The sequence below is a fragment of the Pleurodeles waltl genome, chromosome 5 (assembly GCF_031143425.1).
Source record: "Pleurodeles waltl isolate 20211129_DDA chromosome 5, aPleWal1.hap1.20221129, whole genome shotgun sequence".
In the NCBI taxonomy this organism is placed as follows: domain Eukaryota; kingdom Metazoa; phylum Chordata; class Amphibia; order Caudata; family Salamandridae; genus Pleurodeles; species Pleurodeles waltl.
The window spans coordinates 420,542,400-420,555,225 of record NC_090444.1 but is presented as its reverse complement, the minus strand read 5'-3'; the positions used below and the strand labels follow the sequence as shown (position 1 = coordinate 420,555,225).

Here is a 12,826-nt window from a genome sequence, read left to right as displayed (position 1 = left end):
TAAGCGTTTGTTGTACTCACAGAGGCGATAAATGAGACACACTCAAAGAATAAATCTGAGACCAATTTAGAAAAATAACAGTTGCTTATATATATATGTATATGCTTTGAACCAAATAATTTTGTTAGAAGGTAAGCAGTTCTTAAATTAGACATACTTTGGTGTTTCAAAAATTGACACAATGGAATTTTCAGAGCTCTTCAATGTTAATCTATGGGGGGAAAACAATGATGCAGTTTCATGGGTAAGTACACGACTTACGGTCCAAGTCTTCAGGGCTTTAGGCTAGTATCAGACAAGATTTAGGTTGCTACCAATGGTGCACCCACAGAGGCACAGAAGCAGCTGGGTGCAGAGGTCAAAGTTGGAGGCGGTGCCCAATGTTAGTCAATAGAGGCTTGGGGGGGGAAGTTGACACGCTGCTCATAGGTAAGAACGAGCAGTGGCAGAGGTTGGTCTCCAGGGGCTAAGGCGAGTACTGGGGGGCTGCAAGTCAGCACCAAACTTACACCCTCAGCGGCATAGGGGTGGCCAGGTGCGAGTGCCAACAAAGCGTTGTGCATCCAATGCTATCCAATGGAGACGGGGTATCAGCTGAAGTGCTGCTCACAGGTAAGTAAAGTGGGGTCAGGGGTCAATCTCCTGGAGTTGAGGTAAGTACAAGGGGGGGCACAAGGCAGCACCAAACCTACACTCTTGGCGGCACAGGGGTGGCTGGGTGCAGAGTGCCAACACAGCGTTGGGTGCCCAAAGTATTTCAATGCAGGAGTTGGCACAATCTGTGCTGCAGCCCTCAGGGACCTTCCTTTAGAACCCCATGCCCTAGGTACCATGGGTACCATTTATTAGAGACTTACAGTGGCAACTACAGGTTTGTCAATTGGGAAAAAAAACTGTGGAGTTTTAGGGAAAGAGGTCTGGCACTGGGGACCTGTTTGGGAGGGACACAGTGCCCTTTCAGTCAAAATTACACTAGAAACCAAGCAAAACATGTGTGGGGGAGATGACCATGTCAAAAGAGGCACTTTCCTACAGGAGGTTAACACGGAGAGCCTGATTGTCACTGACCCACTGGCCCGAGATGTTGGCAACAAGTGTGGTGGGTACCTAAGGTACTTAAACCTTATACCAGGTCCAGTATCCCTATTAGTGAAGTGTACGAAGTGTCTAGAAGCCAGGCTCTAGAGCTGTGGATGAGCAGCCAAGGCTTATCTAGGAGACATGCACAGCTCATAAAATACCCCTTACACAGCACTTGCACACATGAAAGAAAACACTCAGTTGTACAAAAATAAAGGTACTTTATTTTTTTAACACAATACCACAAATTACTAGAAGGGCAACTCTTCAATAGGAGGTAAGTAATACACTAAATATTTAGAAAACAGTGTAAATAGCAATAACTAATAGTGACCCTAGGGGGAAACACAAACCATGTACTAAAAAAATGGAATGCAAACACAAAAGCCCAAGCTAGGTAAGTAGAATGTCTAGAGGGGAGTTGGGAGTACTAGAAAACAACAGAGGTTGCCCTCCCGGTGACCAGGAAAGCTGGAGTAAATCACTGGATTTTCCCAAAACCACCCAAATAAAGGAAAAGAAGAAAAAAAAGACACCCAGAGAAGACCGCAAGACAACCAGTGGTGGATTCCTGAAGAAAGAAGATGAAGAACAGGTCAGCACTGCAGCCCTGGAGCTGGAGAAGAGTTCCTGATATATGCAGATGATGTCCCACGCTGGAGTGAAGATTGCAGATGGGTGTCGGTGCAGGAATTCCACCAACAAGCCTTGGCAAAGGCAAACTCGCAGTTAGCAGAAAAAGCGGTGCTGCTGGGGACCAGCAAGGCCCAGGCAGGGGAGTCACATGGACCCTTAGCATCGCAGAGAGTCCAAAGGAGCAGAGGCAGCACCCGCAGAAGTCCCACAGGACGGGGACACAGGAGTCGCAGAAGAAGCCCACGCAGCAATACAAAAGATGATGAAAGGGAAACTGGTCACTTAACCGGGTAAGCACCAATCAGGAGGGGGCTCGGACGTCATCTACCTGGCCTGGCCATTCAGATGCTCCCAGAGTTCCCTGCCAACCTTGGACTCAAGATAGCAGAACCCAGGGACCCTCTAGAGGAGCTCTGTGAACCACCCTGGGGTGGTGATGGAGAAGGGAGTTGTCACTCGCCTTTCCATTGTCCAGTTTCGTGCCAGAGCAGGGAGTGCGGGTCCCTGAACTGGTGTGGAGTGGTTTATACACAGAGGGCACCAAATGTGCCCTTCAAAGCAAAACCAATGGCTATTTCCAAAGGGAAAGGGTGTTACCTCCCTCTTCCAAATGAAATCCTTTGTTCTGCCCTCCTGGGCTTGACCAGATCAAGCAGCAGGAGGGAAGAAACCTGTCTGAGGGGTGTCAGGAGCTTGGGCTGCCCAGAAAACCCTGTAAGACTGGTGGGAGCAATGCTGGGGGTCCTCTATGAAGCCCCCAGAGTGCATGGAATCATACTTCTCATATGACTCTGACATGTTTGATACCAAACATTCATAGGTTCGGAGTTACCATTATTTAGCAGGATATAGGTAGAGACCTACAGGGATGCCCTCACGCTTACGTACTTGCACCCTGCCCTCTGGGTTAGGAGGGTCTGCTCGGGTGTACCAGTCCTGGAGATCTGTCAGGTGGAAACTTGGGCATCTTTGCACACATTTGCAAAACATTACTGCCTGGACAGTCAGGTACGAAGAGACGGGTACTTTGCCCATTCAGTCCTACAGGACTTCTTACTATAAGGACTAAGTAGAAGTATCTGCAGCCAACCGCCAGGAGGTTATGGCTTGGGTATCTATTCATCTATTCAAAGGTAAGGAATCTGCAGCTCGAAGTCTCTATCAGATGAACAAGTTACTTACCTTCGTAAACGCATTATCTGGTAGAGACTCTAGCTGCAGATTCCTTACACCCACCCATGCCTCTCGCTCTGTGGATATGTCTAGTAGGGTTAGGATTTATCCCTTTTCAGGGCCCTAGTGTTGCACAGACTATTGTTAATTGTATCCATGACTCTGCGCTTCTTGGGTGGAAGTTTTGTGGATAAAGGAACTGACGTACGCATGCCGGGGTGGTGCCTTTATAGGCGACATGCCATCACAGACTGCTCCAATGACACTGACAAAGCCAAGCAAAGCCAGACAACGCATGCGGAACCGAACAATGCTACCAGATGGCGCACGCAGGGTATTGCCCACCAAAAAGATTCCGGATTTGAAGCTGACACCAGGGAATTCAAAGGTAAGGAATCTCCTGCTTGTCAACCGCAGAGAGGTGCCTCAGAAGGGAGTAGGGTTTTCCCCCTTTTAAATTCTGTTTAGCAATCATGCAAGGGGACCACAGGCACTTATTAAAGAAGGCTGGGAGAGACCTCTCCATGAGCCTAAACAAGATGTGGTGGACTATGTGCTAAGGATGGGTCAGTAGATGGAGTTGTCTATTCAGACACCCTCTCTGCCCAACAGCAGGCTGACTGCAGGCAAGTCCTACAGCAGTATGCTGAGCTCTACTCTTTGACTCCTGGTCAGACACAACTGTGGACCATGATGTACAGACAGTCTGACCAAGTCAAAGAGAGCATCAAAGTGGAAGTCCACAAGATGCTGGATTTAGGGATAATAACAGCACTCTGACAATCCCTTGGCTAGCCCAGTGACCTTGGTAACCAAACCTCATACCAAAGACGGCAATACAGGAATGAGGTTCTGTGTGGACTACAGAGGACTCAACTCTGTCACTAAGACAGATGCACGCCCCATACCCAGAGCAGATGAAGTGATGGACAAGTTAGGTGCAGACAAATTTCTGAATACCTTTGACTTAACTGTAGGGTACTGGCAAACTAGGATGGCACCTGGAGCAAAAGAAAAGATTGCATTCTCTACACCTGATGGACATTGTCAGCTTATTGTTATGCCCTTTAGCTTAAAGAATGCCCCTGCCACCTTCCAAAGGTAGGTGAATCAAGTCCTTGCTGGTTTGGAGTCCTTTAGTGCAGCATATCTAGATGATATTGCTGTCTTTAGCGCAATCTGGCAGGATCACCGGGTCCACCTAGGGAAGGGTTTGCAGGCCTTGCAATCAGCAGGCCTCTCTATTAAAGCATCTAAGTGTCAAATAGGGCATGGCACAGTTGTATACTTGGGTCACTTCGTAGATGGAGGCCAAGTGCAACCTTTACAACCAAGATCCAGACCATTCTGGACTGGGAAGCTCCAAAAACCCAGACTCAAGTCAGGGCACCCCTTGGCTTGACTGGGTACCGCAGGAGGTTTGTGAAGGGATGTGGGTCCATTGTGACTCCCCTCACTGAACTGACCTCAAAGAAGACGCCAAAGAAGGTAAACTGGACTCTTGACTGTGAAAAGGCCTTTGACACCCTGAAAGAAGCAATGTGCTCAGCACCAGTTCTGAAAGCTCCAGATTATTGTAGGCAGTTCATTGTGCAGACAGATGCCTCTGAACATGGGATGGGGTAGTCCTGTCCCAAACCAATGATGATGGCCTTGACCAGCCTGTTGCTTTCATTAGCAGGAGGTTACTCCACAGAGAGCAGCACTGGAGTGCAGTTGAGAGGCAGGCCATTGTTGTGGTTTGGTCCCTGAAAACGCTGAGGCCATATTTCTTTGGCACTCACTTTTTTGTTCAAACTGACCAAAGACCTCTCAGATAGCTAATGCAAAGGAAAAGTGAGAACCCTAAACTTTTGAGGTGGTCTATATCCCTCCAGGGAATGGACTTTGTAGTGGAACACAGAACTGGGACTGCCAATGCCAATGAAGATGGCCTTTACAGTTTCTTCAACTTAGATAATAAAGACTCTCTTGGGAAAGGTTAGTCTCATCCTCTTTCGTTTGTGGGGGGCGGAGGGCTTGTGTAGGAAAGTGCCACTGTTGGCGTGGTTACACCCCCCCCCACTTTTTGCCTAGTATTGATACAAACTTTGATTGAGAGTGAGCTGGGACCCTGCTAACCAGGCCCCAGCACCAGTGTTCTTTCCCTAAAACTGTAACTTTGTTTCCACAATTGCCACTATCCTGGCACACAGTTAAAATCCTTGTAAAAGGTATCTTTGGTACCAACGACCCCATGGCCAGGGAAGATCTCTAAGGGGTGTAGCATGTATTATGCCACCCTAGGGGACCCCTCACTAAGCACATACACACTGCCTTGCAGCTTGTGTGTGCTGGTGAGGAGAAAAAGACAAAATCGACATGGCACCCCTCTCAGGTTGCCATGCCCCCAAATCACTGCCTGTGGCATAGGTAAGTCACCCCTCTAGGAGGCCTTACAGTCCTAAGGGAGCGTGCATTCTACCACAGGTGAGGGCACAGCTGCATGAGCAATATGCCCCTACAGTGTCAACGTTCATTCTTAGACATTGTAAGTGCAGCATAGCCATATTGAGTATATAGTCTGGGAGTTTGCTATTACAAACTCCACAGCTCCATAATGGCTTCACTGAATACTGGGAAGGTTGGTATCAAACTTCTCAGCACAATAAACCCACAGTGATGCCAGTGTGGGATTTATTGAAAAATGCACACAGAAGGCATCTTAGAGATGCCCCCTGTATGTTAGCCAAACTGCTAGTGTAGGACTGACCGGTCTGTGCCAGCCTGCCACTTTCAGACAAGTTTAGAGACCACATGGGGGGAGTGCCTTTGTGCACTCTGTGGTCAGAAACAAAGCCTGTCCTGGGTGGAGGTGCTTCACACTGCCCCGCTACAGAAACTGTAACACCTGGCGGTGAGCCTCAAAGGCTCAAGCCTTGGATTACAGTGCCCCAGGGTACTTCAGCTAGTGGAGATGCCTGCACCCCAGACAAAGCCCCACTTTTGATGGCAAGTCCGGCGGGAAAATTAGGGAAAGCAGGAAGGACCACCCCAGCAAGGACCACCCCTAAGGTGTCCAGAGCTGAGGTGACCCCCTCCCTGCAGAATCCTCCATCTTGGTTTGGAGGACAGGGACCAATAGGATTAGGTTGATGCCTCCCTCACCAAAGGGAGTGGGCACAAGGAGGGAGTAGCCACCCCCAGGGACAGTAGCGATTGGCTACTGCCCTCTGATCCCTAAAACGCCCCAAAATCTAGGATTTAAGGGTCTTCCTGAACCCAGCTCACCAGATTCCTGGCGACCTAACAAGAAGAAGAATGACTGCTAAGCTGAAACCCCCAGCAGAGAAGAAGGAAGACGACAACTGCTATGTCCCCAGCCCTACAGGCCTGTCTCCTGCTTCAAAGAACCTGCAAAAGACTAGCAACGCGTCCAGCGGGGCCAGCGACCTCTGCCCAACTCCATAGGACTGCCCCGCACCCAAAAGGACCAAAAACTCCTGAGGACAGCGGCTCTGTATAAGTAAACCTACAACCACTCCTGATAAGTGAGTTTTGACCCCTGTGCACACGACGCTCACAGCCCGTGTCCAGGTGGTCCACCCAGCAAGAGAGGGTCCCCAGGCGATTGCAAGTCCCTCCACAATGCCTGCAGAGGGAATCCAAAGGACCCCCCTGACCGCAAAGCTCTGGACAAAGATATCCCACGCCTGAAGATACACTGCACCCGCAGCCCCCAGGCCCTGGAGAACCCGACCCCGGTGCCTGTACATGCAGCAGGCGGCCCTCCTCCCTGTCTGACCGGTGGTGTGACCGAGACACCCCCCTGGACCCTGCCTGCAGCCTCTGAGTGACCCCCGGGGTCGCCTCATAGACCAGCACTGGAAACCCGACGTCCTGTTTGCACCCTGCACCCGGCCACTCCTGTGCCTTTGAGGGTATGTGCTTGGTGCCTAGTTGTGACCCCTTCGGTGCTCTTCTAATCCCCCTGGTCTGCCCTCAGAGCCGCAGAGCCTGATTCCGAGTAGCCCCTGTCTTCATAGGAGCCCAGTTTAAAATTGCTCAACTTTGACCTCTGCACCCAGCCGGACCCGTGTTGCTGGTGTTGGGTGTTAAGGGTTAACTTGAACCCCAACCGGTGGAGTTCCTAAAACCGGGAGACTGAAACTCTAACATTTCTTTCCCCCATGAACTGTTTCTGAAAATTGTACTAACTCCGACTGTATGAGTCCTGACCACTCTGCATGTGATGCCCATGGCCTGTGTTCAGGTGGCCCAACCAACTAGAGAGTTTCCCCAGGCTGTTTTAAGCCTGGGGTTGACTAGTCCACCCCTCCATGAAGACACCTGCAGGAGGAATCCCAAGGACACCCCTGACCGTGAATGCTCCGGACAAAGATATCTGATGCCTAAAGACACACTGCACCCGTACCCCCAGACCTTGGAGAAACCAACCTCTGGTGCAGCTACATTCAGGAGGCAGCCCTCCTCCCTGTCCAGTCTGTGGTTTACCTGAGTCAACCCCCTTGACCTCCCCTGCAGCCTCTGAGTGACCCTCGGGGTCGCCTCATAGAGAATTCTTTATTTCTAGAGCCACAAGATTCAATTTGCAGGTAAGTACTTCAACCGTTTCGTATTTCACACGTATCAATAGCACTTTGTTTGAAAGGTCCCACATGAAATTCCTGGAGTGGAATGGCATCAGTGCAGAGCTGCAGTGTGCCACCTTCTGCCATGCAGAAGTAGTGATCAAAAGTTTCTGTATCCAGTCTGACACCAGGGAAATATTCCAAAGGTAATGAATCTATGGTTAGAATTCTGTATTAGAACATAAAATACTAATACATGATTTTTTACTAAAATGCAATATACCGAATATGATTTAAATATATGACTTTCTGGAGGACACACGAAAACAAGTGTCTATCATAGCTAAATGTGAATGCTGTTGGCAAAGACTAATGAGGCAAATTTCAGGACTAATTCTTTGAGATGATATGCACCTTCCTTTTGAAGATAAGCACCAAAGAAAAAAAACACACTTTTTACTTACCATGAATCCTTGTGCTTGGGCTTGAGGTTTCGCTTGCACCCTGGGGGCATATGTCTTCAAATGATGCACCATCTACATATAAAACATTACAAAATATGACAATATACACATTAAGTGCAAAATTCATGTGCTAAAGCTTATTTTATCTACATATAAAAAATACTGCATACTGCATTTTCAGTTTGTACTACTTACATATTACTTTTGTTACAAATAAAACAAATACAAGTCATCAGTCACACACCTCACACAAATCCACGTTAACCAGTGCTCATGGTGAAAACATGAAGTATAACTGATTGTTTTGAGAGAAACATTAAACCATACAAGTTATACATCGACAAAAAACAACTGTGAATCACACTATAGAAAATGCACTGCCTATACCTTTCTTTTTAGGTAACTGCTTGGACCTGAATCCTGCAGAAGAGATGGCAGTTGAAAAGTTGATAGCTGTAGTAGAGAAGGCCATAGATCCCAATTCTTTTCTCCTTTTCCCAGTGGAAATATCACCAGCACCCTCCAGATTCTCAGAGCTACCTGTCCACTGTCCTGCCTGGACCATGGACTGCACCAGGTCATTCATGGCTGGGATGCAAATGAAATCAAATGAATCAGAATGGTTCAATGTTTTGTTTTTCCCAGTTTAAATGAGTAGCACAGAATGAAGCAGACAGTTGTGCAAGGACTAAAGCATGAACAAAGCTGTGATCACAAGGTCCAATGGCTTATGGCATGCATTCAGGAGAATTAAAGCAAGCATTTTAGAACAATATTTTATCTTGTGCTTTTAAAGATGAAGCAAGCTTTTCTTTCTCCTTTATCTATTACGTACATCGGCCACTGCCATGCTAGCTTTCCAGTGACATATAATGTAAGCTAAAAGCTTGAACATGAAGCCTTTGAAAACAAAATGAAATGCAAGTGTGAGACAGACAAAGAAGCCAATATAAATATCAAAGCAAGCAAAAGAAAGAGGTCCATGGTCAGTGCAGTTCACTGCAATACTATATTCTGAACTATCAATGACAAGGATTGAAAGTGATACCGTTCCTTGTTAACCTTTATATATAAATGCTGGTTGTTGTGTTTGAATCCAGAATTTATAATGTGAAGAAACATTTAAAAAAAGAGACAGATTGCCATTTAATTTTTGCATGTTTATGTTTGCATATTAATTTTCAATTGTAGTTTATAGCATCCTTCTTTACAAAAATATTGTGAGTTTACAAAAATGTCATCAGTTTTATTAAATATACTGGCATTCAAAGTGTATACACTTATAAAGAATGACAGCAGTTTTATAAAAATGCAAGTCAATGTATACATATAAAGGAAATTTGTATGTGTGTAATATAGTAAACACTTAGCTAAATGTGTATAAGAGCTACTTAGAATAGCAGGACTGCCACTTGTGAAATAGAAAAAATAGTACAGTCCAGGGAATGGTTAGTGAAAAATTAGTAATGGAAGGCAGTGCAGCTATTTCAAAATAACTGAACTGTTTAAAATCTTACACATGGAGCGACGGTAGAAGGCCTTCATTTTGTCTTTATCCTTCGGTCTGTTCCTCATAAAGGGTAGTCTTTTCAGTGCAACCACTTTTATGTCATAGCATGAGAAAACATGGAAATAGGGAAATAGGGAAATGAAAGAAAAAAAAGGGAGAAGAACAGATGGAAGTTAAACGCTGAAACTAAAGAAATGAAAATGCTTGAATTTAAGGTATGTGTGTCTAGGAGAGATTACTGCACCCATGCTACTACGGAGTTGTAGTAAAATATGAAGTTGAATTCATGAAATGAGTCAAAAACTAAACCCGCCAAACAGTCATATTGTTCCTGAATTTTGGCGATAGGAAGATAACAAATAGATTCTAGTAATGCTTCTAGAATGCCTATTATGAAAACAATGAAAGATGAGTTAGAAAATGTAGCAGATACCTTCAAAGAGTACTGAAATTACATGTATGATGTTGTGGGAACTTTCTAACCATTCATTTTAATTTAATATTCTGCCACTTTAAGTAAAAAAAGTTACTAGATATCTTTTATGATGCTTCTTCACTCGCCTCACTCATCCTTTGTATCTTCAACCATACTTGGCTATTCACTTCTATGCGGTAACGTGCTGTAAAGTTGCAAACAAAAGCTCTGAGTGGCATTCCTTTACACTTATGTATTTATTAGCAGTTTTATATTGCATGGACAATACCACGGGGTGTCAAGTTTGCAAATCATGTACAGAAATATTGTCTGACATACTGTGTCCTACATATCGTTTTCAACATTGCCCCGTTGAGTTTAATGTTTGTATTATAGACTACAATAAGGTAATATTTTTGGAAACAATATTTTGGACATTTTTTTAATGTCAGACAAGTGTTCTGAACACAATATTCAGATCCTATATCACAACCAATATGCATGAATCAAATTTACAGAAATATAAATTTACAGTTCACAAGTATCATAAAGCGCCTCTTTTTTAGATAAATCATAGACTTGGTTTATACAAATTTTGGGTGGGATGAAGTTCCACATCTTTGTACTACTCCCAATGAGAGATTGGTTCATATTAGACAATGTCACAGGAGCAAGAGGGTTTTCATTCCTTTCTTAGGAATGACACACACTTTTTTTCTGGATCGCGGGTGGGATGTTCCAAATCTTCTCATCATTCTACATGAAGGATTAGGAGAGTGTTTGCTATTCTTTGAAGAGAGGGGTTTCTAAGAGTATTGATTCTGTGCTTCAGAATTAGCGTTCGGCTCCACAGGATGTTTTTTAGTAGGTATTTAGGGAGTGTTTGTGAAGGACTTTCTGTTCAGTACAGCTCAGCTTGAAAATGTACCTTATTTCAATGGGAAGTCATTTAAGCATCATCAGTATACAGTTAATGTGTTCAAACCACCTAGCTCCTGACATTAGCCTTGCTGTGCCATTTATGGCATCTTTCAACAGTGCACTGTGGTTCTTTGAAATCCCTGATGGTAAGGAAACTATATAGTCAAGTCTGAAGAGAACAAGGACTTGGACTGCCACTTAGAAGTCAGTTTCTGGGATGGAGAATTGATACCTAGCAGAAGTCTTACATGGAGGTCGGTGAGTTTAGTTTTTAGCTCAATCAATTTCCAATCTGAAGGACATGATCTGTGATTAAAAGATACATTTTTGTAGTCTCTGAAAGACTGTCTAGCTTTGTTAAGTTGTTTAGTGTAGTACATGGACTGCTTTAGTTTTTGTCTTTTTAGTTTGTAAAGGGGCAGTGTCATTTAGGAATTCCAACATGGACAAGTGATGAGTCAATAGTGAATTTGTTGTTTTGGTTTTAGGGAATGGTAATAAGGGCTGAAGAGACTTTAGTCGCTAGAGATAAGACTTTGATGTTCTTTCTGTCTCTAGCCCAGATTCCAGTTTCTTGAGTTCATCAGGAGTTTTGGACCTGGGGATGTGGGAAGGTACAAAGGTGACAGAGTATCCTATTTGTCAAAACTCTCTTTCTGCCTGCCCTACATTGCGCCTGGCAAACTGTAGCGATATGCCAACAAAATAACACTTACTCCATCAGCATAACATTATGACAGCCTGAGGGAGAAAGGGCAATCGGAAGTAAGCCATTCAACCGCCTGCCCTATTTAGAGTGAGTGGTTGAATTTTATTTTACTTAATATCCTGATGGTGAGGGACAGTAAAAATACAAAAGTGCCCTGTACCTTGGGAGAAAACTCCTATTGTGTTGAGTCCGTTAGTTTTTTCTTTCCCAAATCAAACTTTCGATTTGGTGGGGGAATGTTTTTTAAAGTTTGGTGTAAGAGTCCGTCACCAATGACAGATGCACACACCAAACATTGAAATGGCTTTTTATGAATCACTGTGATGACAGTTCATGCAAACCCATAGAGCTAGCTGTACGACCAGCAGTGAGCTCTAAATCTGACTGGGGGAGTAAAGGCAGGATAACAGATGTAATATCCTCCACCACCTTGACTGCCGTTACTGTGCCCACCAAGCTGTAGATCATACCTTACGTCTTTCTGTTGGATACCCTAACAGTGGATTGCTCACTTATTGAATGACATTCTCTGAAGAGCCAACTGAATCTAGATGATTTTCAAACAAATGCCCCATGTGGTGGAAGGTGGTGCCATTAGACTCTTCTGCAGCATGGCAAAGAGCCGTAAGTAAGCAACGGACCAAACAGGCAAACTGGTTTAAGCAGTAATGGCTGGCGAAGCTGAGGATGGATGCCCAAGCAGCCGTCTGTCAAATATACAGCAGTGGAACACCAGTGGCCAAGGCCATAGAAGCACCCTTACTTCTGATGGATTCCTTTCTCTGCCAAGGCATGAATAGTATGTTTTCAAGCATAGCACATTTTTAAGCAAAGAGTGATTCATTCATATGTTACTTGTATTGAAAAGTCATTTTTTTTAAACTACAGCTACAAAAGATTTGTAAGTGCCAGTCAATATTTCCAATATTTGTGGTTTCTATCTTCTTAATGTTTGTGAAAGGAGAGGTGTGAAACCTATAGGTGGATCTGAAAAGCTGTAAATTTATGAAACATAGACAAAATTTGGAATTCAGCAAGGAGTCACTGGGGTATATAGCTTATGATTTTCCAAACAAAACTACATTTTGAAATCTAAAACTCAAGAACGTAAGTAGTTAAAAACACAAAGTGGTGAAAATGTTTTCATTTGTATTTTTTTGTTTGCCCTGATGATTGATCTACAAACATAATATAACATTATATCCGTCAGTCTCTTCCGACAGTTTTTTTCTAAAAACATCATCCAGGGCCCTTCACTGAACTAGAGATTAAAAAAAGTTTTCATTTGTCCCGACCATGCATCAATCCATAAGCTAAAATCTTATGAATAAGACATGGATACGAAGA

The 12,826-nt window shown here is 44.5% G+C and overlaps 1 protein-coding gene across 2 annotated transcripts in view; it reads right to left on the bottom strand.

Moving 5' to 3' along the window:
- Positions 1-12,826, bottom strand: part of CCDC88A (coiled-coil domain containing 88A) — a 1,055,351-nt gene that overhangs the window by 189,102 nt on the left and 853,423 nt on the right. For both annotated transcript variants that reach the window (XM_069234179.1, XM_069234180.1), the window contains exons 26-28: positions 9,442-9,525; positions 8,312-8,512; positions 7,925-7,996 (exon numbers count right to left, since the gene is read on the bottom strand). In XM_069234179.1, coding sequence (XP_069090280.1) covers positions 7,925-7,996; positions 8,312-8,512; positions 9,442-9,525 — 357 coding nt within the window. The remainder of the gene's footprint in view (positions 1-7,924; positions 7,997-8,311; positions 8,513-9,441; positions 9,526-12,826) is intronic.